This window comes from Gorilla gorilla, chromosome 17, assembly GCF_029281585.2.
Source record: "Gorilla gorilla gorilla isolate KB3781 chromosome 17, NHGRI_mGorGor1-v2.1_pri, whole genome shotgun sequence".
Lineage (NCBI taxonomy): Eukaryota > Metazoa > Chordata > Mammalia > Primates > Hominidae > Gorilla > Gorilla gorilla.
Window position 1 is genome coordinate 50,649,092 of NC_073241.2, and position 25,535 is coordinate 50,674,626.

General features: G+C 39.6%; 1 protein-coding gene and 1 long non-coding RNA gene across 8 annotated transcripts in view; one reads left to right on the plus strand and one right to left on the minus strand.

Moving 5' to 3' along the window:
* Positions 1-25,535, plus strand: part of GREB1L (GREB1 like retinoic acid receptor coactivator) — a 365,194-nt gene that overhangs the window by 150,150 nt on the left and 189,509 nt on the right. For all 7 annotated transcript variants that reach the window (XR_010131273.1, XR_008673625.2, XR_008673626.2 and 4 more), the window contains exons 5-7: positions 2,584-2,760; positions 8,319-8,495; positions 11,048-11,170. Coding sequence is in view for 4 of the 7 variants with exons in the window: in XM_055368620.2 (XP_055224595.1) it covers positions 2,584-2,760; positions 8,319-8,495; positions 11,048-11,170 (477 nt within the window). In the remaining 3 variants the exon portion in view is untranslated. The remainder of the gene's footprint in view (positions 1-2,583; positions 2,761-8,318; positions 8,496-11,047; positions 11,171-25,535) is intronic.
* LOC134757388 (uncharacterized) overlaps positions 1-25,535 on the minus strand; it is a 70,018-nt gene that overhangs the window by 12,743 nt on the left and 31,740 nt on the right. The window contains exon 2 of the long non-coding RNA XR_010131274.1: positions 8,989-9,067. This is a non-coding gene — a long non-coding RNA (uncharacterized lncRNA). The remainder of the gene's footprint in view (positions 1-8,988; positions 9,068-25,535) is intronic.

Sequence of the window (25,535 nt, forward strand, 5' to 3'; positions counted from 1 at the left end):
GTTCTGTCGCCCAGGCTGGAGTACAATGGCACAATCCTGGCTCACTGCAACCTCTGCCTCCCTAGCTCAAGGGATGCTCCCATCTTAACCTCCTAGGTAGCTGGGACTACAAGCGCTCACCACCAGGCCCGACTAATTTTTGTATTTTTTTGTAGAGATGGGGTTTCGCCCTGTTGCCTAGACTGGTCTTGAACTCCTGGACCCAAGCGATCTGCCTCTTTGGCCTCCCAAACTGCTGGGATTACAGGCGTGAGCCACTGCACCTCGCCTCATCCAATGTTTTCATGGTGTTTTCTTTTTTATTTCTCATGCCAGTAACTGATAGCATTCAATTATCTGTTGACACTTGGTTAAAATCATAACATGAATTGATGCTAGGAGAATCTAGCATGGTTTTTCCCTACTTTGTATTGGGCAATGATAATGGTGCTCTCCTCGGGTTTGTGTAGGGAGAGGTAGGCATCCTCCTTGCTTCCAAAATTTTCTGAAATAGCATTTTTTTCCCTGTTCTTGAGAGCAAGTCTCACGCTGTTGCCCAGGCTGGAGTGCAGTGGTGCGATCTTGGCTCACTGCAACCTCTGCCTCCCTGGATCAAGTGATTCCCCTGCCTCAGCCTCCCAAGTAGCTGGGATTACATGCATGTGCCACTATGCCTAGCTAATTTGTTGTTGTTGTTGTTTGTTTGTTTTTTGAGACAGAGTCTCGCTCTGTCGCCCAGGCTGGAGTACAGTGGCGCGATCTGGGCTCACTGCAAGCTCCGCCTCTACAGGCGCCTGCCACCATGCCCGGCTAATTTTTTTGTATCTTTAGTAGAGACGGGGTTTCACCATGTTAGCCAAGATGGTCTCGATCTCCTGACCTCATGATCCACCCACTTCTGCCTTCCAAAGTGCTGAGATTACAGGTGCGGGCCACCGCACCCAGCCTTTTTTTGTATTTTTAATAGAGAAGGGTTTCACCATGTTGGCAAGGCTGGTCTTGAACCCCAACCTCAAGTGATCCACCCACCTCGGCCTCCGAAAGTGCTGGGATTACAGGTGTGAGCCACTGCACCCGGCCTGAAATAGCATTTATCATACTTTTATTCAGCCTTTCTCGGTTGCAAATGACAGAAACCCAACTGAAAATGGCTTAGGTAAAATGAAGAAATTACTGAAAGAATTCCAAAGAAAAGGTTTCATGGCCAGACCTTGGGAAAGGCAGATACAGCGGGCTGAGGGATCCAGATACTGCCAGAACAGTCTTTCAGCCTCCTGCCTGTGCTGATGGAGTTCCCTCCCAGGTCAAGAAACAGGGCTGGCACTAAGCAGTCTGAGCCATGCTCTCGTTGGCTCCATGTTCAGATTTTCTAGGGGAAAGGCTTTGATGGGCCTTGTTTATGTCATATGTCCACCCTTGGACCAATCAACTATGGCCAGAAAGTTGGGCTATCAAAGTGGCCCAGTTGGATCAGGTCCTAGCTCCACATCAATTTGGAGTGTCACAACTCCCTGGGGAAGTCGTGTGATTAGAGTACAGACGGAATCATTCCCCAGAAGATTTGCAGCAGAACTGTAGCTGTTCCCTATAACACTGTCTGTGATTCTTGGTTCCTTATACATTCTTCCAAATGACTGCAATGTGAGTTCTTGGAGGAAGTTATATTTGGTTCAATTCTGTATCTCCTGGTCTTGGACAGCATCTGTTGCAAATGTTTGTTTAATAAACAATGAACAGATGAATTCATATAATACATTATGATATACAAAGTGGTTATGTAAGATTTTGTCACATCTTGTCATGTCATGTCATGGTAAAAAGTGAAATGCTGTAACAGTTTTGGCCTGTTCATCTAGGAGTCACCAAATTCTGAGCTTCAGTCTTTTCCTCTGTGAAAATAAAGAGTATCTCTATTCTGACACTGTACCCATCTAGAGAAGTGAATTTGCATTGGAAGTAAAATAATCGTATTACATGCACATAAAAACTACATGATTTTCAAAGTTTGTTGTGTATTCATCATTGCCCCACTTGTTGACCAGACTCACACCTGTAATCCCAGCACTTTGTGAGGCCAAGGTGGGTGGATCACGAGGTCAGGAGTTTGAAACCAGCCTGGCCAACATGGAGAAGCTCCATCTCTACTAAAAAAAAAAAAACAAAAAAACAAAAAAACATTAGCCGGGTGTGGTGGCGCACGCGCCTGTAATCTCAGCTACTCGGGAGGCTGAGGCAGGAGAATCGCTTGAACCTGGGAGGTGGAGGTTGCAGTAAGCCAAGATCCCACCATTGCACTCCAGCCTGGGCGACAGGGCGAGACTCCATCTCAAAAAAAAAAAAAAGAAAGAAAGAAAAAGAAAATATGAAGTTGTCACTTTGGCTGAAGCAAAGCAGACGGAAATATTTCCTTTCAGTGTCTTTTCAGCTTTGTTCAGAGGGCCACACTTGGCAGATTTGTCTTCTGGTTGGAGTATAGGGGTATAGGGACTTTAATTTAGTCTGTAATAGTGATTCTCACAAATAAATCTACTCTCCAAATGAGTGATAAGAAGATATAATCTCACTAAACATTTCACTGTGTCCTTTTTTTAAACTGGTTTTTAGGTTTTTGTCAAGCAGGAAAGGATTTGCGTTTGGTATCACTGTGTATGGAACAAATTGACATCCCAGCAGGATTCCTCCTGGTGGGGGCCAAGTCTCCCAATCTGCCTGAACACATCCTAGTTTGTGCTGTGGACAAGCGATTTCTACCGGATGATCATGGAAAAAATGCACTTTTAGGTGAGTGTTTCATGCTTATAAAATTCCTTCCAATATGAGGGAGTTAAAATACACATTTATTTAAAACTACTGCAGAATTTTAAAAAATATACCAGAAGATTATTTGGGGATTATATAGTTTAGTTCAATTATGAGACATTTTTTCTTTTAGTAACTTCTTTTTTTCTTCTTCTTCTTTTTTTCTTTTTTTGAGATGGAGTCTTGCTCCATCGCCCAGGCTGGAGTGCAGTGGTGTAGTCTAGGCTCACTGCAACCTCTGCCTCCCAGGTTCAAGTGATACTCCTGCCTCAGCTTCCCGAGTAGCTGGGACTATAGGTACATGCCACCACACCCAGCTAATTTTTGTATTTTTAGTAGAGATGGGGCTTCACCATATTGGCCGGAGTGGTCTTAAACCCCTGACCTCGTGATCTGCCCGCCTCGGCCACCCAAAGTGATGGGATTACAGGCAGTAACTTCTTAAACATTTATTTATTTTCTTTCTTTTTTTTTTTTCTTTTTTTTTTGAGACAGAGTTTTGCTCTTGTCACCCAGGCTGGAGTGCAGTGGCATGATCTCGACTCACTGCAACCTCTGCCTCCTGGGTTCAAGCAATCCTCCTGCCTCAGCCTCCCGAGTAGCTGGGATTACAGGCGCCCACCATCACGCCCAGCTACTCTTTGTATTTTTAGTAAAGACAGGGTTTCACCATGTTGGCCAGGCTGGTCTCAAACTCCTGACCTCAGATGATCTGCCTGCCTTGGCCTCCCAAAGTGCTGGAATTACAGGCATGAGCCACCACGCCCGGCCTTTTCATTTTTATTAATTCTCAAAACACTTAGCTTAATTAAATGACTTTTTTGACCAGACATTTTTAAAAAGCATGCAATTTATCAAAAATTAATATTTTATAAAGAAAAGAGAATTCACTCTCTATAGTCATTGATATCGTCAGCTCTGATATTGAACCTGATGTCAAGTCAACTCAATTATTTATCTGTGGATTATTCACTTTGTAAGTTATTTGTTGTTTTTCCATACCACCCATTCCAATGTCATATAGATAGATATTTCTATCTATACTTGTGTGATGTGATTCTCACTTTGTATTTAACATTAGTTCACCCAAAATAACTAGGACTATGTATCTTTATATTTCCATCTATATGATATAAAATGTAAATGACTTTATCTCAGAATTATTTTACTTTCTGATATTTTACTTTCTGGGCTTTTTCACAACATAGCTTCCCTATATTATAAGAAATAACAGACTTGATTTATTTTATTTTAAGTAATTGAAAAGATAAGAGAGCACATGAGATTTGTTGCTTTTCTACTGCTGCCATTTCTCTACTGTTGTTTTTGTTTCTCAGAATTTGTCTTACTATAGATGAAATCATGTTTCAGGCACAAATATCAGTAAAAAGGAAAAAGAATAGAGCAATGAATTCAAATATTGTATTGATCATGATGTGTATTTATTTTTGTAGTTTGATACATTCTTCCTAGTTATATAGTGTCATCAGAAAGTCTAGCAATACACTGATCAATAAGTGAGCCTGCACACACTTTATAGAAGTTCCTTAAATTATAGTTTAAAGACTTTTCATGGTTCATAGGAAAAGAAATGGTAATTTTCATTTTTTATAAGGCTCTCATAAAAAAAGAACATTTTCGGCCTGGCACGGTGGCTCACGCCTGTAATCCCAGCACTTTGGGAGGCCGAGGTGGGTGGATTATGAGGTCAGGAGATCGAGACCATCCTGGCTAACATGGTGAAACCCCGTATCTACTAAAAATACCAAAAATTAGCCGGGCGTGGTGGTAGGCGCCTGCAGTCCCAGCTACTTGGGAGGCTGAGGCAGGAGAATGGCGTGAACCCGGCAGGCAGAGCTTGCAGTGAGCGGAGATCGCGCCACTGCACTCCAGCCTGGGGGACAGAGCGAGACTCCGTCTCAAAAAAATAAAAAAATTAAAAAATAATAATAATAATTAGCCGGGCGTGGTGGCGCTTGTAGTCCCAGCTACTCGGGAGGCTGAGGCCGGATAATGGCGTGAACCCGGGAGGTGGAGCTTGCAGTGAGCCAAGATGGCGCCCTTGCACTCTAGGCTGGGCGACAGAGTGAGACTCTGTCTCAAAAAAAAAGAAAAAACGTTTTCACTTTGTTTTTGTTTAGTGAAATTGAGCAGATGGTTTAATATAGAAGTCTAATGATAAATCTAATATGCTGGAGTAAATTAGCAATGAAGATCCAACTACTCGTTTTTTCATTCAGCAGTATTTATTTAAAATGTACTGTGTGACAGAAATCACACGAGGCTCTTACGTAGGGACACAACAGTTAAAAGACTCAGTCCTGTTCCTCACAGAGCTTACTACCTAGTAGGCTGTAGTAGAACAACTTCAGAAAACTTTTTAGCATTTGAAAAGCATTATCGTCTCATCTAATGATAAACAGTTCAGGTGTGGCTCTGACTGTAGACAATGAAAATCTCTCATAATGCATTTTTTGTTCAATGATTCTTTGTGACTAGAGAATCCTCTTAGAATATGTCATGGAAAAGACACAGAAAACACCATCAGAATAATAGACTTCATAATCCTTAGAAATTAGGAGTGAGACCAAAGACCATGTGCTTTAGAATCAGAACTGTGTTCTAATCCCAGATTTGTCACTTAGTACTTTAAGAACTTCAGCAAGTATTTTAAGAACTTAAAGTCTTAGATTGCTCATGCATATAATGGGGCCATTAACACCTACCTTGCCGGGTCATAAAGATCAAATGAGATGATGTCCTTATAGCACCCACCCAGCACAGTGCTTGGGACATAATATTTGCTCTTCAAATGGCAGTTATTTACTATTGTATTTATTAAATACCCTTACAGACTTGGAACGTTGCTTACTTTCTCTAGCCTTGTAAGTGGACATAATTTTTTACTAACCACTTCTCCATGTAAAAGTGCGGTGCAATAACAAAATGGCAGGTTTTTCTTAAACAAGCACATTGCTGGGATTTTTACATGTTTGATACTCTATTGTCCAAAAACTTTCATCCAACATTTCTTACTTAAAGTGGATGATTTTCATATGCATTAAAATATAGTGGAAAAATGTTTAAGCTTCCACTATTCTAGAACCCCTGTGGATTCAAATATCAATTTGTCTAAATTTTTATGTAAATTATGCAGATTCCAAAGACCATGGGGGAATTGATTTAAAAATATATTGATCCAGTTGGTAGTGCATGTGCCCCAAATCTACCATGCAATTGGAAGACTTGATTGCCAGAAAAACTAGAAGGTAATTTGGCTGTGAGTGGTGTTATTTTTTGTTTTCAATGACAACAAGAACTTCAAGCAGATAAAATCTCCCTTGAAGGAAGGCTAATGCTGAAGCCATACAGGGTTTTTAAAACGGACTGTAGGATTCTAACTCTTTTATGTTGTTAACTTATCATTAATGTGAAGATTCTCTCCTTTGCAGATTATTCAGACCCATGGCTTTTCTTCCTCTTCACACTCTTGCTTTTCACCTCAGAATAGACAGAGGAAAAGATCAAACTCAACCTCAGTAGTTTGTTAATTCTCACACTAATCTTTTCTAAACCACTTGGACCTATCAGTTAAGCCTCATGTTCTGGCACTGTTCTTGATTATTTTGGCTGAAAGGTTCTTGCAGCTTTTTTCTGTGTTTTGGGTGTGGCATATCTACTGCACAGGTCAGGCAGTTTTCCATGAAGATGCGATGATCAGACCAGAATGTAGTTTCCACAAAGGCAGGGACTTTGTCTGCTTTGTTCAGTGCTAAAAAACCTGGTGCCTGCCACCGTGTCTAGCACATAACAGAGTACAGTATTTGTTGGATGGATGGTTGGATGGTTGGATGGATGGATGGATGGATGGATGGATGGATAGATGGTTGGGTGGGTGGATAGATGGATGGATGGATAACTTTAGTGACCTAGACAGCCACTGGCAACCTTTTTTTGGCAGGGAGGGGCTACTGCTTTAAGGTATTGGACAAATAGTCAAATGTTCTCAAATACAATTCATCTCTGAATATATTTTAAGTCATTTATAAAATTATATTGTTTGCATGTCTATAAAGTGGCAGTAATAAGTTGTTAATTCTATGTGATTGACCAGAGGTTATGAATATCTCTTCTTCACCACTGTTTCCCCAGTGTTTAGCAAAATGCCTAGCATATAGGTAGATGCTCAATAAATAGTTGTTGATTGAATCATAACAAATTGGACTTCCCATTTATAAATGCTTTGAATTGATGGTTAGCATTCTGAGATTAGGATGTTGTGAAATATTCTATCTTTAATCCTTGTGGCTTTTCTCTTCTCTATTTATATATCTTTGTTAATTATTAATATATATCAGGTTAGCTTAGGGGTCTGAAAAGAGTGTATCACTTCATCAGTGAATTTGTTTTCAGTTATTTACATATAGAAATATTGCCTTTATACGATATGGAATGCCCTTTCTTATTACAACTTTTTTTTTCCTATTCATCTATATAACAGTAAATATGTTATGTCCTCATCAGACACAACTAGAAGAACTCACTCTTACTGTCTGCTTTACTCTGTGTATTAAGGGGGATGGAAAAGTTGATTTTCAATTAAAAAAAAAAAAAGGCATGGCTTTTCATCCTCCCAGTTTTCTGTTTCTTCTTTTTTCCATGTCCTCTGTTCTGACCAGGTCACCAAAATTTTTATTTTGTTTGATTTGTCTGAGTGAGGAATTGTTTGGATATTAGGTCTAAAGGAATAATAAGCCAGTATGAATAAACAAGTGTTAGAAAAGGGGAACTAGGAATCTCATGGAACTCCTGTCAGAAAGTATAGCTAGATCTCACAGAAACTAGAAGCTGACAAAGCCCTGAATTTGAACATCTGGCCTGTGCTCTGCTTTCCTCTTCACAGATCAGCTTCCCTTCATGGTTCTTGGTTCCCGTACCTTAGCTTACATGTGGCTGACAAAACCCTAATTCGGATTCCAATTCTCTAAAACCTTACAAATCCAGGGTCCAGTATCATCTGCCTGACTTTTTGTATTTATTTCAAAATTCCAGGAGAGAGATTCTGACTGTCCTAGACTGGGTCAGACGGTGGGCCACAAGCTCACCAGCTGTGGCCATGGAGGCAAGTTCGAGTGGTAGAGAGGGCAGAGAACCAGGGTGAGGATGCAGGTTCTCTAAGGAAGGAGTATGTGGGGAAGAAATAATAGACATTCTAGAACCAAGCTTTTCATTATATTATGTGCTCTACTTCCTTAACCTTAACCATTATCTACTGTATTTATCTACTCTATTTCCTTAATCTTTTAGAGATTAACCTTTCCTTTCCTTTTAGAGCAGCATTTAAATTATTTCCAGTCTTTCACTGTTATAAAATAACTCTGCTAAAGAAACATGTACCTGGTTTTTTTCCCTCTGAATTATTTCCTTGAGACTGAGACATTTTTGGGTCAAAGAATGTGAATGTTTCTATGCTGTTTAATACGTAAAAGTATTGTATCAACTTACAAGGCCATTAGTAACATTGGTTTTCCTCACTTCAGGGTTTTCTGGAAATTGTATCGGCTGTGGAGAAAGAGGATTTCGATATTTCACGGAATTTTCCAACCACATTAACTTGAAGCTCACCACTCAGCCAAAGAAGCAGAAGCACTTAAAGTACTACCTAGTCAGAAGCTCCCAGGGTGTACTGTCTAAGGGGCCTCTTATCTGCTGGAAAGGTAGTCAATTTCCAGGAAGAAAAGGGGAGGGAATGGAGATTTTATGGTGGTGACAAGTGACCCATACAAGATTCAGAGTTCAGGTGGGATACAGATAAATATCCCAAGTTCAGAAGGATATCCCAAAATTTAAAGCCTTCTGGTAGGTTGTTTGACTTGCCCCTTACTAATTTTAACAGAGACAATTCAAGTTTAGGAAAGTGAATGTCTCTGTATTCGTCTCTTGGGAAGGGGGTACAGCTCTCAAGGGGAAAAATGGACTCTTTCCAGCTCTTCGTCCTTTAGAGAGGACCTCAGGGTGACAGCTCCTTGGTTAGATGCCGTTTTTACTCTATTTAATTTCTTTGGAGATTCTCAAACATCTGTATTTTTTCTATTTTAACTAGACCTAAACATACTTAGAATAAACATTAATGTTCTCTTCATAATACCTGGGAAAATACACTATTAAGTTGTCAAAGTGTTATTTCTTATAAATTAGGAAGAACTTAACTTATTTATAGAAATGAATCCAGTTGAAACTTCACATCTTCATGTGCTTGACAGGATTGACAGAAGTTCTCTTCACTGTGCTAAAGAAAAGAAGTATTTAATTATTATTCTATTGATCAGTTTCTTAGATGCTGAGATTTTTTTCTCCATATAATAACTATTTTTAATGTTTTTCCTTACTATGAAAAACAGCATAATATTCCAAATTACAACTGCAGATTTGTTTCTGAGTCCTTCACCTTAATTTCTCTTAGTTATCTTTGAAGTAGCATTATATAGTTCTTTAGGAAATGGGTATAATTCCGAGACAGGTACCATCAGAACTTAAAGCTTGTGACCACTGAATCATAAGCTGGTGAATTATAGATAAGTGTTTATCCTATTAAATTACTTTTCTCAGAAAAATCATTTTGAATGTCATGAATCCTAAGAAAAGGATAAAAATAGGATAGGTATCACCTCCCTCCCTTTTAATTTCCTTCTTTAGCCTTGTTTTGGTTGCATAAAATATTTTTAACTTCTTAGTACTCAGTGGCAATTCATCCTTCCTTCCTTCCTTCCTTTCTTCCTTCCTTCCCTTTCCTTCTCTTTTCATTTATCTTTTCTTTTCTCTTTCTTCCTTTCCTTTCCCTTTCCCTTTTTCTTTCTTCCTTTCCCTTTCCTTTCCCTTTCCTTTCCCTTTCCTTTCCCTTTCCTTTTCCTTTCCTTTCCCCTTCCTTTCCTTTCTTTTCTTTTCTTTCTTACACGCTCTCACTCTGTTGCCCAGGCTGGACTGCAGTGGCTCACTGCAACCTCTCCCACCCCAGGCTCAAGTGATCCTCTTACCTCAGCCTCACAAGGAGCTGGGACTACAGATACACACCACTGTGCCTGGCTAATTTTTGTATTTTTTGTAGGGACAGGGTTTCGCCATGTTGCCCAGACTGGTCTCGAACTCTTGAGCTCAAGTCATCTACCCACTTTGGCCTCTCAAAGTGGTAGCATTACCGGCATGAGCCACTATGCCTGGCCTCATTTTTCTAATAAAGAATAACATTTGTGAAAGAAGCCTCACGTTTATAATAGTTGCTATTTTGGAGCTGAAATTATATTTATTTATATAATTTATATATATACACATATAATATCAATATACATATATGCATATATTACCTATTGGAGATATGCTTTTAGGCCAGAATACAATAGCTCTTCATCGCAGGTCATAGCATAGAAGGTTATAGAAAACTGCTTCCAGTCCTTGTATGTATCTCATAAACTTGGAGACACTCTAAAGGACCGTCTGTAATTAACTTTGTCATATAAAATCATTTATATTCCTTTTTCACATGCTACTTTTTGAGACTAATAGGGTAAAATTTGGTTGGAAGTTAACAGTCCCACAGGCTGTCATAGTATTTACTATCTACCTGAATCAGTACAAAGCACTATTAAAATATACCAGAGGCCCATTAATACTGGCTTACTTAAAATGAAGCTTGGCATAGCATGATCCGTAACGACTTTGACTATTGGCTGTCTCCTTTAATAAGAACTGAGAATAATATTAATTTGAGCATTTAAAATTTTTCTCTACTGCCTATACATTTTTCTTTGCTTCTGTTTTTGGACCTAAATTAAGGTTGAGAAGAGAATAGGTTATAGGCAGCCTAGACAGACCCTAGGTTACTGTTCTACATTTAAACCAATCCCAGGTAGGATGTTAACTGGTATTGAAAGGCCTATTAGGTTTTCATAAATTACTAATGTTTTAACCTCTGTCTTACCCATAAAACTAGCATGACTATATTGGTTACGAGTATTTTTCCTCTGCAAACTAGTATGTAGGGAACAAAGGTCCAATTTCTTTGAAACCATTTCTTTGTCTTCCAAACAAAAGCATTGTGTTCACTAGTTGAAACATTCTGTTGGAGTCAGGATGAGAAAGGTGATCTCTAATTAAAGTGGCTGCCGCTTAAGGAGCAGCGATTTAATTTAGAGATTTTATGGATTGTGTCCCCATCACCTGTTTTAACAGAACATTGGTCACTTCATACAATGTGATTTTTACTCTTTTCCAGAATGTAGAAGCCGACAGTCCTCTGCTTCTTGCCACTCTATTAAGCCAAGCTCTTCAGTGTCGTCAACTGTGACCCCAGAAAATGGGACAACTAATGGATACAAATCAGGATTCACTCAGACAGGTATGGGATATTTTCTTTTGGCATTTCAAGCATCACATGTATATTTAATGAGCCTTTTTAAAATATATACTTACTGCTGGCTGGTTTGAATAGAGATATTTCAAAATAAAGGTATTACTTGAGTTACTATTAGAGTTAGAATTCAGCCTTGAGATGGGTTAATCTGTGGATGACCAGAATCCAAGTCCTCACAGTCCTGACAGCTGGTAGGAAATTTAGCTGGAGCCTAGGACCTCATTCTAGGGGAGACTGACAGTAGGCAATAAGTGGAAATCTAGACATGAGGGAAGTCTGCATCATAGCCATCCAGTGGCAAGTATTAGAGACACAGTCATTAAGACTGGAGTTCCAGGGTAGGGCTCTAACTAAGCCCACAGAACGTCATAGGGAGTAGAGCACCATCTGGGATACAAAACAAGGTCCTAAGCTAGGATTGTGGATCACAACGGATGAATCCAGGATCTAGTTTCTAGTGATACAAGAGAGGGACTTGGTTATGAATAACTAGATAAAATCTTAGTGCCTGAAACTAGGTCACAATATCAGAGCAGGATCAGCAGAATGACTGATCGTACTGAGCAGATAAGCTACTAGTCTAAGGCTTCTAAAAATTCCTCCAGTATAGAGCACCAGCCCAGGCCCTGAGGCCAAGATAAGATTCCAGGTGGAACTTCATGGTTCCAGGTGGCCAAAGGGCTGGAGGGCTTTGCCTGAAAAGATCACTGCAGATAGTATTTGAGAAAATTACTCAAAACCAGCCTTGGTTATATCTTAGGCAAGAAGGAAAGTATTTTAAAAGACTTTGTGAATTTGTTTCAGTTCACTTGTTTTTTGTGGAGTACATTTTACTCGTCTGATACACAAACTTCATAGCATATGTACTTTGCCAGTGTTAATCACAAATTGAGAAGGAGGTGGTCCTCATTTGCTACATAGCATACCTCTTTCAAATTAATGTGAAATTCTGATGAGCTGGTCGATTGTTTCTACTTATTTTCAAGATAGAAGTGATTATTAGAATATGTTAGCAGCAGCAGCAGCAATGATAAGGCTAACTTTCTTTGGGGCATTTCTTGCTGTGTGCCTGTACTCAGCTAAGTCCACCTCTTCCTGGATTGTAAAAAGTTTGGCTTTTAAATTGCACGGGAGATTTAGATAGAGGCTCTGATCTAAGAGAATAGACCACTTCTCTTTAGAATAAATGAGAGAACATGGTGTCACTAGGTATTCAAGAAAGAAACAAGTTAGCATTTGGCTCTGGCCATTGAAAGCATAGCCTTCATTACATTAATGACACACCTGCATGTCTCTCTTAGAATATCATTTATGTAATTTGATTGATCCCGTGATATGTTATGCTGTGAAATATAATTTTTAAAACCACAGTATTAAAAGCTAAGATTTACTTCATTACAACAAAAACGTATCAAGTGTTTATTTCGTTTTAAGAACCTTATCAGATGCTGTAAGGCAGGGTTTCAGTACTCGACTGATGTCTGCAATGATTTAAAAAAACATTCATGGCTGGGCGCAGTGGTTCACGCCTGTAATCCTAGCACTTTTGGAGGCTGGGGTGAGCAGATCACTTGAGGTCAGGAGTTCGAGACCGGCCTGGCCAACATGGCAAAACCCCGTCTCTATCAAATACACAAAAATTAGCTGGGCATGGTGGCATGCGCCTGTAATTCTAGCTACTTGGGAGGCTGAGGCACGAGAATTGCTTGTACCCATGAGGTGGAAGTTGCAATGAGCCGAGATTGTGCCACTGCACTCCAGCCTGGATAATGGAGTGAGACTCTGTCGCAAAAGAAAAAAAACTAATATAAGGGATTAAAGAACAATAAAACAGACCCAGGCATGGTGGCTCATGCCTGTAATCCCAGCACTTTAGTAGGTAGGCCTAGGCATGTGGATCCCTTGAGCTCAGGAGTTTGAGATCAGACTGGGCAACATAGTGAAACCCCGTCTCTACTAAAAATACAAAAATTAGCTGGGTGCTCTTGCAGTGAGCTGAGATACCACCACAGCACTCTGGCCTGGGCAACAGAGCCAGACCCTGTCTAAAAAGAAAAAGAACATTAAAATATGTAACCTTTCCTAAGAGGGAGAGGTAGGTATGTAAATAACCAGTTGTACCTGAAAATAATGACAAGATATTAAAATGTTAATAAGAAGTAATACAATTTTAATTCTACTGGAAAATATACTTTGTAAACAAATTTTGCTTTGAAAGAGGAAATCAAGATTCAGGCTTTAGCAAAGGCTTCCCCAGTTGCCATCATGAGACACAGGCCAGGAGCAAGGGGAAGGCGCTGACTGACTCACCGTGAACACAGTGGCCAAGTTTTAATGCTCACATTCTTTTGTGTCCCTTGTGAGGATGTAAGTGGTAATTTGACCATGAAAATTAGTTATTAACAATTTCAGATGCAACCCAGAAAATTTAATAAAAGAAAGTGCCTTTATAAGTGATGCTTTGTATCTAAAATTTTTGTATTAATGAATTATGTTTATAGACTCTTCAATAATTTCTTCTGACACTTGAACATAATGGACTGTAGAAATTTCATGTTGGCATTATGATACCATTGCAAATATTAGCATGTGCAGCACCTCCTTAACTGATGGATTGAGATTCACCTTTCTATAGGAGATTGTTTTCTCCCTAATCTTAATCTGCAGTCAGTGACTGTCTGTAATCAACAGTTTTTAGCCTCAAGTATGGGTACACACATTGTATAGTATTTGAAGAAGAGTTTAATGCACTATTTGCATGCCTTTGTCTTGAGTTCTACCTGCTAAGCTATATATATTCTGTTCTGGCTGGGTTACCACTTATTGCTTGCATATTTTCTCTTAACATTTTCTTCCTTTTTTTTTTTTTTTTTTTTTTTTTTTGATACGGAGTGTCACTGTGACACCCAGGCTGGAGTGCAGTGGCACTATCTCAGCTCACTGCAATCTCCGCCTCCCAAGTTCAAGCGATTCTCCTGCCCTAGCCTTCCGAGTAGCTGGGATTACAGGCGCATGCCACCACGCCCGGCTAATTTTTGTATTTTTAGTAGAGACGGGGTTTCTCCATGTTGGTCAGGCTGGTCTTGAACTCCCGACCTCAGGTGATCCACCAGCCTTGGCTCCCAAAGTGCTGGGATTACAGGCATGAGTCACCGCACCTGGCCTTCTCTTAACATTTTCATGTAATTGCTAATTCAAATTTTGGCCACCAATCTCAGTGAAATATTCTATCATTTTTACTGAAGGGGGCTATATTTTTATCTATCTGCATTATAAGCGTGACATACACATATATGATGTTTAATCGGGACAAGAATTCAGGAATAGATGAAAAATACATTTGTCTAACTCAGGATCTTGAAAATTTCCAAGTTTTTTTCTAAAGCCTTTATAGTTTTAACTCTTGCAGTTAAGTCTATGAGTCATTTTGAATTAATTTTTGTATAGTATGAAATGAGAGCTTAAATTCATCTTTTCATGTGTGGATATCCAGTTGTACCAGCACCATTTGTTGAGCAGACCGTTTTCTCATCAGTGAATTGCATTGGTCAAATGACTCTAAATGTAAGGATTTGTTTCTGGAAAAATTGATAAAATAGGCCTCATCAAAATTAAAATATTTTAAACTTCATAAGTCAATTAACTCTAAATATAAGGATTTGTTTTTGGAAAAAATTGATAAAATGGACCTCATCAAAATTCAGAAGTTTTACACTTCAAAATTTTAAGGATAAAGAAAATATGGTATATATACACAATGGAATTCTATTTAGTTGTAAAAAAATCATGAAATCCTGTCATTTGCAGGAACATGGATGGAACCAGAGGTCATTATCATAAATAAAATAAGCCAGGCACAGAACAACACACATCACATGTTCTCACTTACACGTAGGAGCTAAAAACAGTTGATTTCATGGAGACAGAGAGTAGAATGATGGTTACCAGAGGCTGCAAAGGGTGAGGAGATGGGGATGAAGAGAGGTTGGCTAATGTGTACAAACATAAAGTTAGATAGAAAAAATAAGTTCTAGTGTTTGATAGCAGAGCAGCATGACTATAGTTACCAATAATATATATTTTTAAATAGCTAGAAGAGAAGATTTGAATGTTCCCAATACACACACAAAAAAGATAAATGTTTGAGGTGATGGATATCCTATTTATCCTGATTTGATCATTACATATCGTATGCATGTATCAAAATATGTGTACCCCATAAATATGTACAGTTATTATCTGTCAATAAAAAGACACCATCAAGAAATGAAAAGGCAAACAACAGAGTGGTAAAAATATTAGCAAAACACAAGTCTAATAAAGTATTATCACCCAGAATTTACAAAAGCTCTTACAGCTTAATAAGATGACAATCCAACTGAAATATGGGCAAAGGATTTGGAATAGACATTTCTTCAAATAATATATACAAATGGCTAATAAGCACATGAAAAGATGCTCAATATCATTAGTCAGGGAAATGCAAATCAAAACCATAATGAGAGCCAGGTGTGGTGGCTCACGCCTGTAATCCCAGCACTTTGGGAGGCCGAGGCAGGTGGATCATCTTAGGTCAGAAGTTTGAGACCAGCCTGACCAACATGGAGAAACTCCGTCTCTACTAAAAATACAAAATTAGCCAGGTGTGGTGGTGCATGCCTGTAATTCCAGCTAATCGGGAGGCTGAGGCAGGAGAATCACTTGAACCCGGCAGGTGGAGGTTGCAGTGAGCCGAGATTGCACCATTGCACTCCAGCCTGAGCAAAAAGAGAGAAATTCCATCTCAAAAAAAAAAAAAAAAAGTAATGAGATACTACTTCACATCCTCTAGAACGGCTGTCATAAAAAAGACAGTAACAAGTGTCTGTGGGTGTGGAGAAGTGGGAACCATTATACACCACTGATAGGAATGCATTGGTAAAATGTGGCAGCCATTTTGGAATACAGTTTGGCAATTTCTCAAAAAGTTGAACATAAAACTACCATGCAACCCAGCAATTCCACTCCCAGGTATCTACCCAAGAGAAATGAAAATATATGTTCTCATAAAAACTTGCATGCAGATGTTCATAGCATCATTATTCGTTATAACAAAAAGCTAGCAACAACCTAAATGTTGATTAACTTGTGAATGGCTGGACAAAAATGTGATGTATCCATATAATGGAATACCATCCAGCGATAACAAGAAACAAACTGTCGACATAAGCTATGTCATGGGTAAATCTCAAAGATATGATGTTAAGTGAAATAAACCAGATGAAAGAGACCACATATTGTATGGTTCTGTGTATATGAAACGTGCAGACAAGGCAAATTTATAGAGGAAGGAAGTAGATTAGTGCTTGCCTGGAGCAGGGAGTGGGAATGGAGATGAACAGAAAATGGGGTGTGAGCATTCTTATTAAGGGGATGAAAATGTTCTAACATTGATTTATGGTGATGGTTACACAACTTGGTAAGGCTACTGAAAATCATTGAATTGTATAGTTGAAAGGGGCAAATTTTATACATAAAGTATACCTCAATTAAGCTAGAAAAATAGATTAAAAAGCTGCTCTGAGAAAATTCATAATCCTTTGGGGTGGCACTGTTTCTCTTTCAGTTTAATACAATCTAATTTATTGAATATCTACAGTGGGGTGAGCAGTTTTTCAGAGCAGATGGTAAACAGCACAGGGCTGGGAGTCAGAGTTCTGCTATTAAGATACTGTACCTGACATATATTGGCTGAAAATTGGGACAAGCCAATCAATTTTTCTGTGCCTTGGTTTCCTTTCCTCATTTGCAAAAACTGAAATTAACAACGCCTGTTTTGCAACTTTGTGAGGAATGACTTAGCCTTGCTACCACACTTCTGCTTGTGTGACACTGTTCCCTGTTATAATGATTTGCGAACCATGTATATTCTCTTATACGCTAGAAGCTTTATGTTCTTTTTGTTTATCTCTGTATCACCTAGTACCAGACAAATGCCTGGAAATAAATGTTATTTGAATTCTGTTTTTATTTAAATTAGAAATTAGCATTTGGGGATTATTAATTTAGTCTTTATTAATTTATTAATAGTACAGGTATGTACTGTTTTTCTAAATGAAGATAATATGCTCATCCACCATTAGAAGAACACATGTTTTATCCCTTAGCTTGTAGGGAAGCATGGGGTGAGCCTCCTAAGCTCTGCCCCTGTCACTAATAGTATGGCTTTTAGGAAGACTCTATGAAGCAGGGCCACTTTATGATTTTCTTGGGCCCTAGGTATCTTTGCCTATGTAGGCTCTTCCTCTGTAGAAAAATATGTCAAATTATGTTTTATAACTGTCAGTATAAAGGTGAATATATTATTATAATATTATATATAAAGGCCAGCACGGTGGCTCATGCCTGTAATCCCAGCACTTTGGGAGGCTGAGGTGGGTAGGTCGCTTGAGCCCCAAAGTTCAAGACCAGCCTGGGCAACATGGCAAAACCCTGTCTCTCCAAAAACATAAAAATTAACTAGGTGTGGTGGCAAGCGTCTGTAGTCCCAGCTACTGGGAAGGCTGAGGCAGGAGAATTGCTTGAACCCAGAAGGCAGAGGTTGCAGGGAGCCAAGATCGTGCCACTGCACCCCAGCCTGGGAGACAGAAAAAAAAGACGACAAAGTGTTGATCATAAAGGAAAAGACTGATATTTTACTACATTAAAATTATAACTTCTAACTATTAGGAGTCACCATAGAGTAAAAAAGAAAGCCATAAATTGGGAGATGATATGTGTAATACATAAAACTAACAAAGAACTAGTATCAAGAACATATAAAGAATACTTACGGGCCAGGCACATGGCTCATTGCCTGTAATCCTCACTCTTTGGGAGGCTGAGGCAGGAGGATCACTTGAGCCCAGGAGGTTGAGGCTGCAGTGAGCTATGATCTTGCCACTGCACTCCAGCCTGGGTAACAGAGCTAGGCTCTATCTTAAGAAAAACAAAAACAAAAACAAAAAAAAAGAATACTTATGAATTAATAAGAGAAGTATGTCAATAGAAACAGTGAGCAGAAACTTCAACAGGAGCTTCACAAAAGAGAATATCCAAGTTGGCAATAAATACATGAAAAGATGATTAACTACTTTGGTAATGAGGAAAATTAAATTAAAAATACAAGATACTATATTCAGATCCCAAATTGGCAGTGAATTTAAGAATGACGAATAGTTGATGTTGGCAAGGATTCTTTTTTTTTTTTTTTTTTTTTTTTTTTTTTTTTTTGAGACACAGTCTCGCTCTGTCGCCCAGGCTGGAGTGCAGTGGCGCCATCTCAGCTCACTGCAAGCTCTGCCTCCCAGGTTCACGCCATTCTCCTGCCTCAGCCTCCCGAGTAGCTGGGACTGCAGGCTCCCGCCACCACGGCCAGCTAATTTTTTGTATTTTTAGTAGAGACGGGGTTTCACCGTGTTAGCCAGGATGGTCTCGATCTCCTGACCTCATGATCCGCCTGCCTCGGCCTCCCAAAGTGCTGGGATTACAGGCGTGAGCCACGGTGCCCAGCCAGATGTTGGCAAGGATTTCAAGTAATAAGAACTAATATACACTGCTGGTAGGAGTGTTAATTGATACCAAAGCTCTGTAAGTAGGTTGCAATACATAGTAAAGTAGAAAATGTGCATATCCTCTGATCCAGCTACTCCATTCTAAGGAACTTTTTGTATATGTGCACCAAGAGGCATGTACAAGATTGTTCATGGAAGTGTTCTTCACAGTCACCTTAAACAGGAAACAACTAAAGTGTTCGTTAAAAATAGAATGGGCAAGTAAATTGTGAGATATTCATATTTAGGGTCAGATGAGGTGGCTCATGCCTGTAGTCCTGGCACTTTGGGAGGCTGAGGCTGGTGGATTGCTTGAGCTCAGGAGTTCAAGACTAGCCTTGTCTTGAACATAGTGAAATCTTGTCTGTACAAAAAATACAAAAAAAAATTAAAAATTAGCAACGTGTGTTGACACATGCCTGTAGTCCCAGTTATTTGGGGAGCTGAGGCAGGAGGATCTCTTGAGCCTGGGAGGTCAAGGCCACAGTGAGCTGTGATCTCACCACTGCACTCCAGCCTGGGCAACAGAGTGACACCCTGTCTCAAAACAACAACAAATATATATATATAAAATGAAATAGCATATGGCAATGAAAATAAACAAACAGATGCCTACACCTATCACTATAAAGGAATCTTACAAAGATGATACTGAACAAAAAAGTCATTCACAAAAGACTCCGTCCAATATTATTTCATTTCTATTACATTAAAGAAAGGGCAAAACTAAACTATTTGAGGAATGCATAGAAAACACAGTGATCACCTCTGGGCAGAAGGAGGGAGATGGAATGGGAAGAGCACACAGGAGGCTACCGGCTGCTGACAGTATTTTGTTTTGTTTTGTTTTGTTTCTTTGACTTGGATGGTGGTTTCATAGATATTTGCCTGTGGTTATTCCTTAAGCTATAAATAAATGTTTTGTGCACTCTTCTGTATTATGATACATCTCAATGAGAATAAAAGGGTGGATTTACCACCCCCCCACCACCAAACTACATACATGTACCAATGTATGTAGTCCTCATACTTTGATAGCAAGTGGTATCATAGGCAGGGATGCATGGTGTAATAATAATGTTTATGTCTTTTGAGTTTTTCTGTTTCGCATGTGGTGATTGTACAGTGGGATTGTTGCTGTCATAGTAATCTCTCATAGCTGACTTTACTGTCTAAGAAGGAAGCGGGCAGGAACAACTCTAAATGGAACTCTGTAAATGTCCAACACTTTTCCTTCCCCGTCCTCCACCATGGCCTCCTTTCCTTTGCCTTCCAAGAGTTTAGAGCTCTCATGCTGCCTGCTGCCCTCTGTGTGTCCAGAATATTTTGTGATCTGCCACCCCCTAACCTAGGCCTACCCTGCTCACATAGCCTATCACTTTGTTTCCATTTCCCCCAGGACTCCTCCTCTATCCCTGATGATGGCTGTTTAAGAAGCAGATTGTATGGGAGTGTATCATTCAACTGTCCCTAAGATGTGGCCGTGTCTGTCTCCTTCCGCTTTGTGTCCTCCTTTGGGCACTTACTTCCCCCTTCCCTCTCTAGGTGCATCAAAAGTTCCTCCAGCATGATTTTCTAAATTTAGTTTCTTATGAACACTCAGTTAATGCTTTTCTAAAACAGTCTCTTTTTTTCCAAATATGGTGGGAACGCTTTGGCAAATTTGCCCACTTTTAGCCAGATACTGAGAACACGCGGGCTTTTCCTTTACACGGTAAACTCCTTGAAGGTAGGGATTGTATCTTTGTCTTATTCCCCTACTGCATTCCCAGAGCCTAGCATAGTACCTGGCATGCTGAAGAGGCTCAATAAATATTTGATGAACTCATGGGTGGGAGAGAGAAGGAAAACAATGATTACTCCCCTCTGAGACAGGAGAGGAGGCTACGGGTCATGCATGTGCTTGTGAGACTTCTATTCCTGCTAAGAGAAAATGCAACCCCTTAGTAAGCATGAGGAAGAATATCCCACTTTGTGGAAATGATGAAACCCATAAGTAATAACAGTGAAGTCATTTTCACTTATTACACTAGCCAAAATATTTTATTTCAGTGATAAAATGCAGTGCTGGTAAAACCGACACTCTCAGCCAGGCTGGTAAAAGTGAACAGTGGTGTGACCTTTTAAGAAAGCAGTTTGGCAATATGTAACAAGAACGTTTAAAATATTTATGCCTTTTGCTATAATAATCTCACTTTAGCAGGCTTAACCAAGAAAATAACCGAAATGGAGAGTCAAGATATTCACTGCAGTTCCCTTTATATTAACTAAAAAGGAAAAGCAACCTTAGTGTAGAAACAATTGAGCAAATCGTGACATACACGCGATGAAGATGCTAAAAAAGATCATTATGAACCGTGCAGCCACCTAGGAAATAATTCTGTTAAGCAATAAAAGTAAAATTGAAATGATTTTTTGTCATATCATGTAAAAAGATAATGTGGATAAAACATAGAAGGGCATGTACTAAAAGAAAAAAAACTGGTTCGTGGGAGAAGTAAGACTTTAGCATGTTTGTTTCTTTTTCTGAATTTTCTTTTATAATTTTCATAAACATAAAAATTCTCAAAATTAATCCAAATGTATAGGTTAGTAGAAAATGTCTGCTTTTTACTGATCTCTCGTCAGCTCTGCATGTGTAGAAATAAAGGCCAATACCTAATGTAGGCAAGTTCAAGATACAGGTAGATGATAACATAACTAGATTTTGAACTCTCTGCTCACTACTGAACAATTATATTTGGCAATTACTGGGTACTAGGAGATGAGGGTACAAAGATGGTATTGAGCTCTACCTAGAGTTCTGTAAAATGCTCACGTATGTCAGATTTCAAGAGCAGAATCGGGGTAGTAGGAACAGGAAAACAAAGGGAGAACACCAAGGTTATAGAATCAGTAGCAGATCAGCTCAACATTTGCTCCTGGCCCAAATGGAGAAAAGAGACTGGATTTACCCTCCCCCTGGAACAACTGCAACAACAAAATACAGACAAAAATACATTAAAAAATTTTAAATACACTATACATCAGGCAACAAAGAATAGTGATCCTTGAGAGATGGGAAACAAAGTGAGTCTTATGATTGCCCAAGCTTGCTGTCTTCACAATTTCTAGACCATGATATAGGGAGAGGAAAGTGGTAGAACCCAGCAGACTCCTTAAGTCAAGTAGAAGGAACTGAGAGGGGAGACCAGAGCAGCTAGAGTTCACAGGACTAAGTACCAGAGGGAAGAGAGCTGCACAAAGAAGAGAGAAACCCACAGATATCCAAAGCGTCCCTCAAATGTTCAACATAGTATTACTTGGTACCTGCATGTGAAGAAATTACTCAAAGCTGATCTTTAAAAAGTACCATTCAAGCCAAGCGTGGTGGCTCACATCTGTAATCCCAGCACTTTAGGAGGCTGAGGTGAGAGGACTGCTTGAGCTCAGGAGTTTGAGACCAGCCTGGGCAACCTGGTGAGACCATGCCTCTACAAAACAATAAAGAAATCAGTTAGGCATGATGGCGTGTGCCTGTAGCACTGGCTACTGTGGAGTCTGAAGCAGTAGGAACGCTTGAGGCTGAAGTGAGCTATGATTGAACCACTGTGCTCCAGCCTGAGCAGCGAATGAAACTCTGTCCCAAAGGAAGGAAGGGAGGGAGGGAAGGAAGGACACAAGGAAGGAAGGAAGAGAGCGAGGGGACGGAGAATGGGAAGGAAGGAGAAGGAAAAGAAAAGGAAAGAAAGAGAAAGAGAAAGGAAGAACCATCCAAAAGGATTAGAGGAAACTGCCCAGCATTCACCCAGGGCCAAGAAAAGTGGCTATTCCCACCAGCCACCAGCCAAACAGGAAAACCACATAATACATCAGGCATAATACTTAGGAAGGTCTTGTCTCAGTAACAGATAATACATAGCCCTAGACTGAGCACTGCTCCAGTCCTGCCTAAAATATCATGAAAGCAAAACCCCAAAAGATCAAATTGTTTCCAAATAATTTAACTGTATACAAAACAAAGCTCAAGGATATTTATAGGAATATAAAAACACTCAGCACCCAATTAGATAAAATTGACAATGCCTGACATCCAGTGAAAGATTACCAGGGTGCAAAGAGGAAGGAAAATACAACCAATACCAAGGAGATTAATCAATCAAAACCAATGCAGAACTGACACGTTAGAGTCAGCAGAGAAAGACATCAAAACAATTACTATATTTCATATCTTCAGAAAGTTAAGTAGACATGGCAGATGCGAAAAAGACCCAAATTAAACTTCAGTGTTTGAGAAGAAAAGCACTCTGGATGGGATTAACAACAGATTAGTCATTGAAAAAGAAAAGAATAATGAAAGCACAGTAATGGAAACTATCTGCAGCTAAACTCAGAAACAAAAGAAAATGAAACGAACATCAGTGAGCTGTGGAACAACTACAAGCAGCCTAATATACTAGTAATTGGAGGGCCTGAAGGTGTGGGAGACAAAATATATATTTGGAGAAATAATCCCCCACAGGTTCCCAAACTTGGTGAACATTATAAACCCACAGATCCAAGACATTCAGTGAACCCCAAGCATAAGAAACATAAAACTACACCACGGATCACGAGGTCAGGAGATCGAGACCATCCTGGCTAACATGGTGAAACTCTGTCCCTAATAAATATACAAAAAATTAGCCGGGCGTGGTGGCGGGCGCCTGTAGTGTCCCAGCTACTCGGGAGGCTGAGGCAGGAGAATGGCGTGAACCCGGGAGGCAGAGCTTGCAGTGAGCCAAGATTGCCCCACTGTACTCCAGCCTGGCTGACAGAGCAAAACTCCGTCTCAAAAAAAAAAAAAAAAAGAAAAAACTACACCAAAGCATATCATTATAAATTGCTCAAGGCTGGGCACAGTGGCTCATGCCTGTACTCCCAGCACTTTGGGAGGCCAAGATGGGCAGATCACTTGAGGTCAGGAATTCAAGACCAGCCTGGACAACATGGTGAAATCCTGTCTCTATAAAAAAATACAAGAATTAGCCAGGTGTGGTGGCGGGCATCTGTAATCCCAGCTACTTGGGAGGCTGAGGCAGGAGAATCACTGGGAGGCAGAAGTTGCAGTGAGCTGAGATCATGCCACTGTACTCCAGCCTGGGAGACACAGCAAGACTCCATCTCAAATAAATAAATAATAAAAATATAAATAAATAAAATTGCTCAAAAGCAATGGTAAAGAGAAAAATCTTAAAAGCAGCCAGAGAGAAAAGGCATGTAATTAGTACAGGGGAACAAAAAGAAGCCTGACATCAGATTTCTCATGGGAAACAATATAAATGAGAAGACAGTAGAGCAATATTTTTAAAGTTAACCTAGAATTCTATACCCAATAAAAATATCTTTTGGCCGGGTGCGATGGCTCACGCCTGTAATCCTAGCACTTTGGGAGGCTGAGGTGGGTGGATCACTTGAGGTCAGGAGTTTGAGACCAGCCTGGCCGACATGGTGAAACCCCATTTCTACTAAAAATGCAAAAAAAATCGCCAGGCATGGTGGTGTGGGCCTGTATTTGGGAAGCTGAGGCACGAGAATCGCTTTAACCCAGGAGACAGAGGTTGCAGTTAGCCAAGATCGCGCCACTGCACTCCAGCCTGGATGAAAGAGTAAGACTCCATCTCAAAAACAAACAAAAAATAATCTTTCAAAAATGAAGATGAAATAAAGACACTTTAAGACGTACAAAATATGGAATAGTTCACAACCAGCAGACTCACACTACAAGAAATGCTAAAGGGAGTCATTCAGATAGATAGACTTGATAGCAGATGAAAATCCGAATCTTTACAAGGCATTGAAAACCACTGAAAATAGGCCAGGCACAGTGGCTCACACCTGTAATCCCAGCACCTTGGGAGGCCAAGGCGGGTGGATCATGAGGTCAGGAGATCGAGACCATCCTGGCTAACACGGGCTCTACTAAAAATATTTAAAAAATTAGCCAGGCGGGGTGGCGGGCACCTATAGTCCCAGCTACTCGGGAGGCTGAGGCAGGAGAATGGCATGAACCCGGGAGGTGGAGCTTGCAGTGAGCCGAGATTGTGCCACTGCACTCCAGCCTGGGCCACAGAGCAAGACTCCATCTCAAAAAAAAAAAAAAAACCACTGAATATAGTAACTGCATAGATAAATGTATTTAATTTTTAAATTTAAATCTATTTAAAAGATGATTGTTACACCAGTATAATAATATATTTTGGGTTTATAATACATTTAAAAGTAAATTGTATGACAATAGTCTAAAGGCCAGGAGGGGAAATATAGAAGTTCATTATTGTAAAGTTCTTATACATGAAATTTTGCAACATCACCTGAGGTTTTACAGTGGCAAGTGAGGATATACAGTCATTTCTCAGTATCCACAAGGGCTTAATTCCAGAACCCCTGCTGATACAAAATTTGCAGAAGCTCAGTTCCCTTATATAAAATGGCATAATATCTGCATATCACCTATGCGCATCCTCCCATATACTTTAAATCTTCTCTACATTACTTATAATACTGAATACAATGTAAATGTTATATAAATAATTGTTATACTGTATTGGGTTTTTAAATTTGTATTTTTATTGTTGTATTTTTATTTTTTATTGTTTTTTAAAAAAATATTTTTGTCTTGTTTTGTTTTTGAGACAGAGTATCACTCTGTTGCCCAGGCTGGAGTGCAGTGGTGCAATCTCAGCTCACTGTGACCTCCGCCTCCTGGGTTCAAGTGATTCTCCTGCCTCAGCCTCCAAGTAGCTGGGATTACAGGTGCC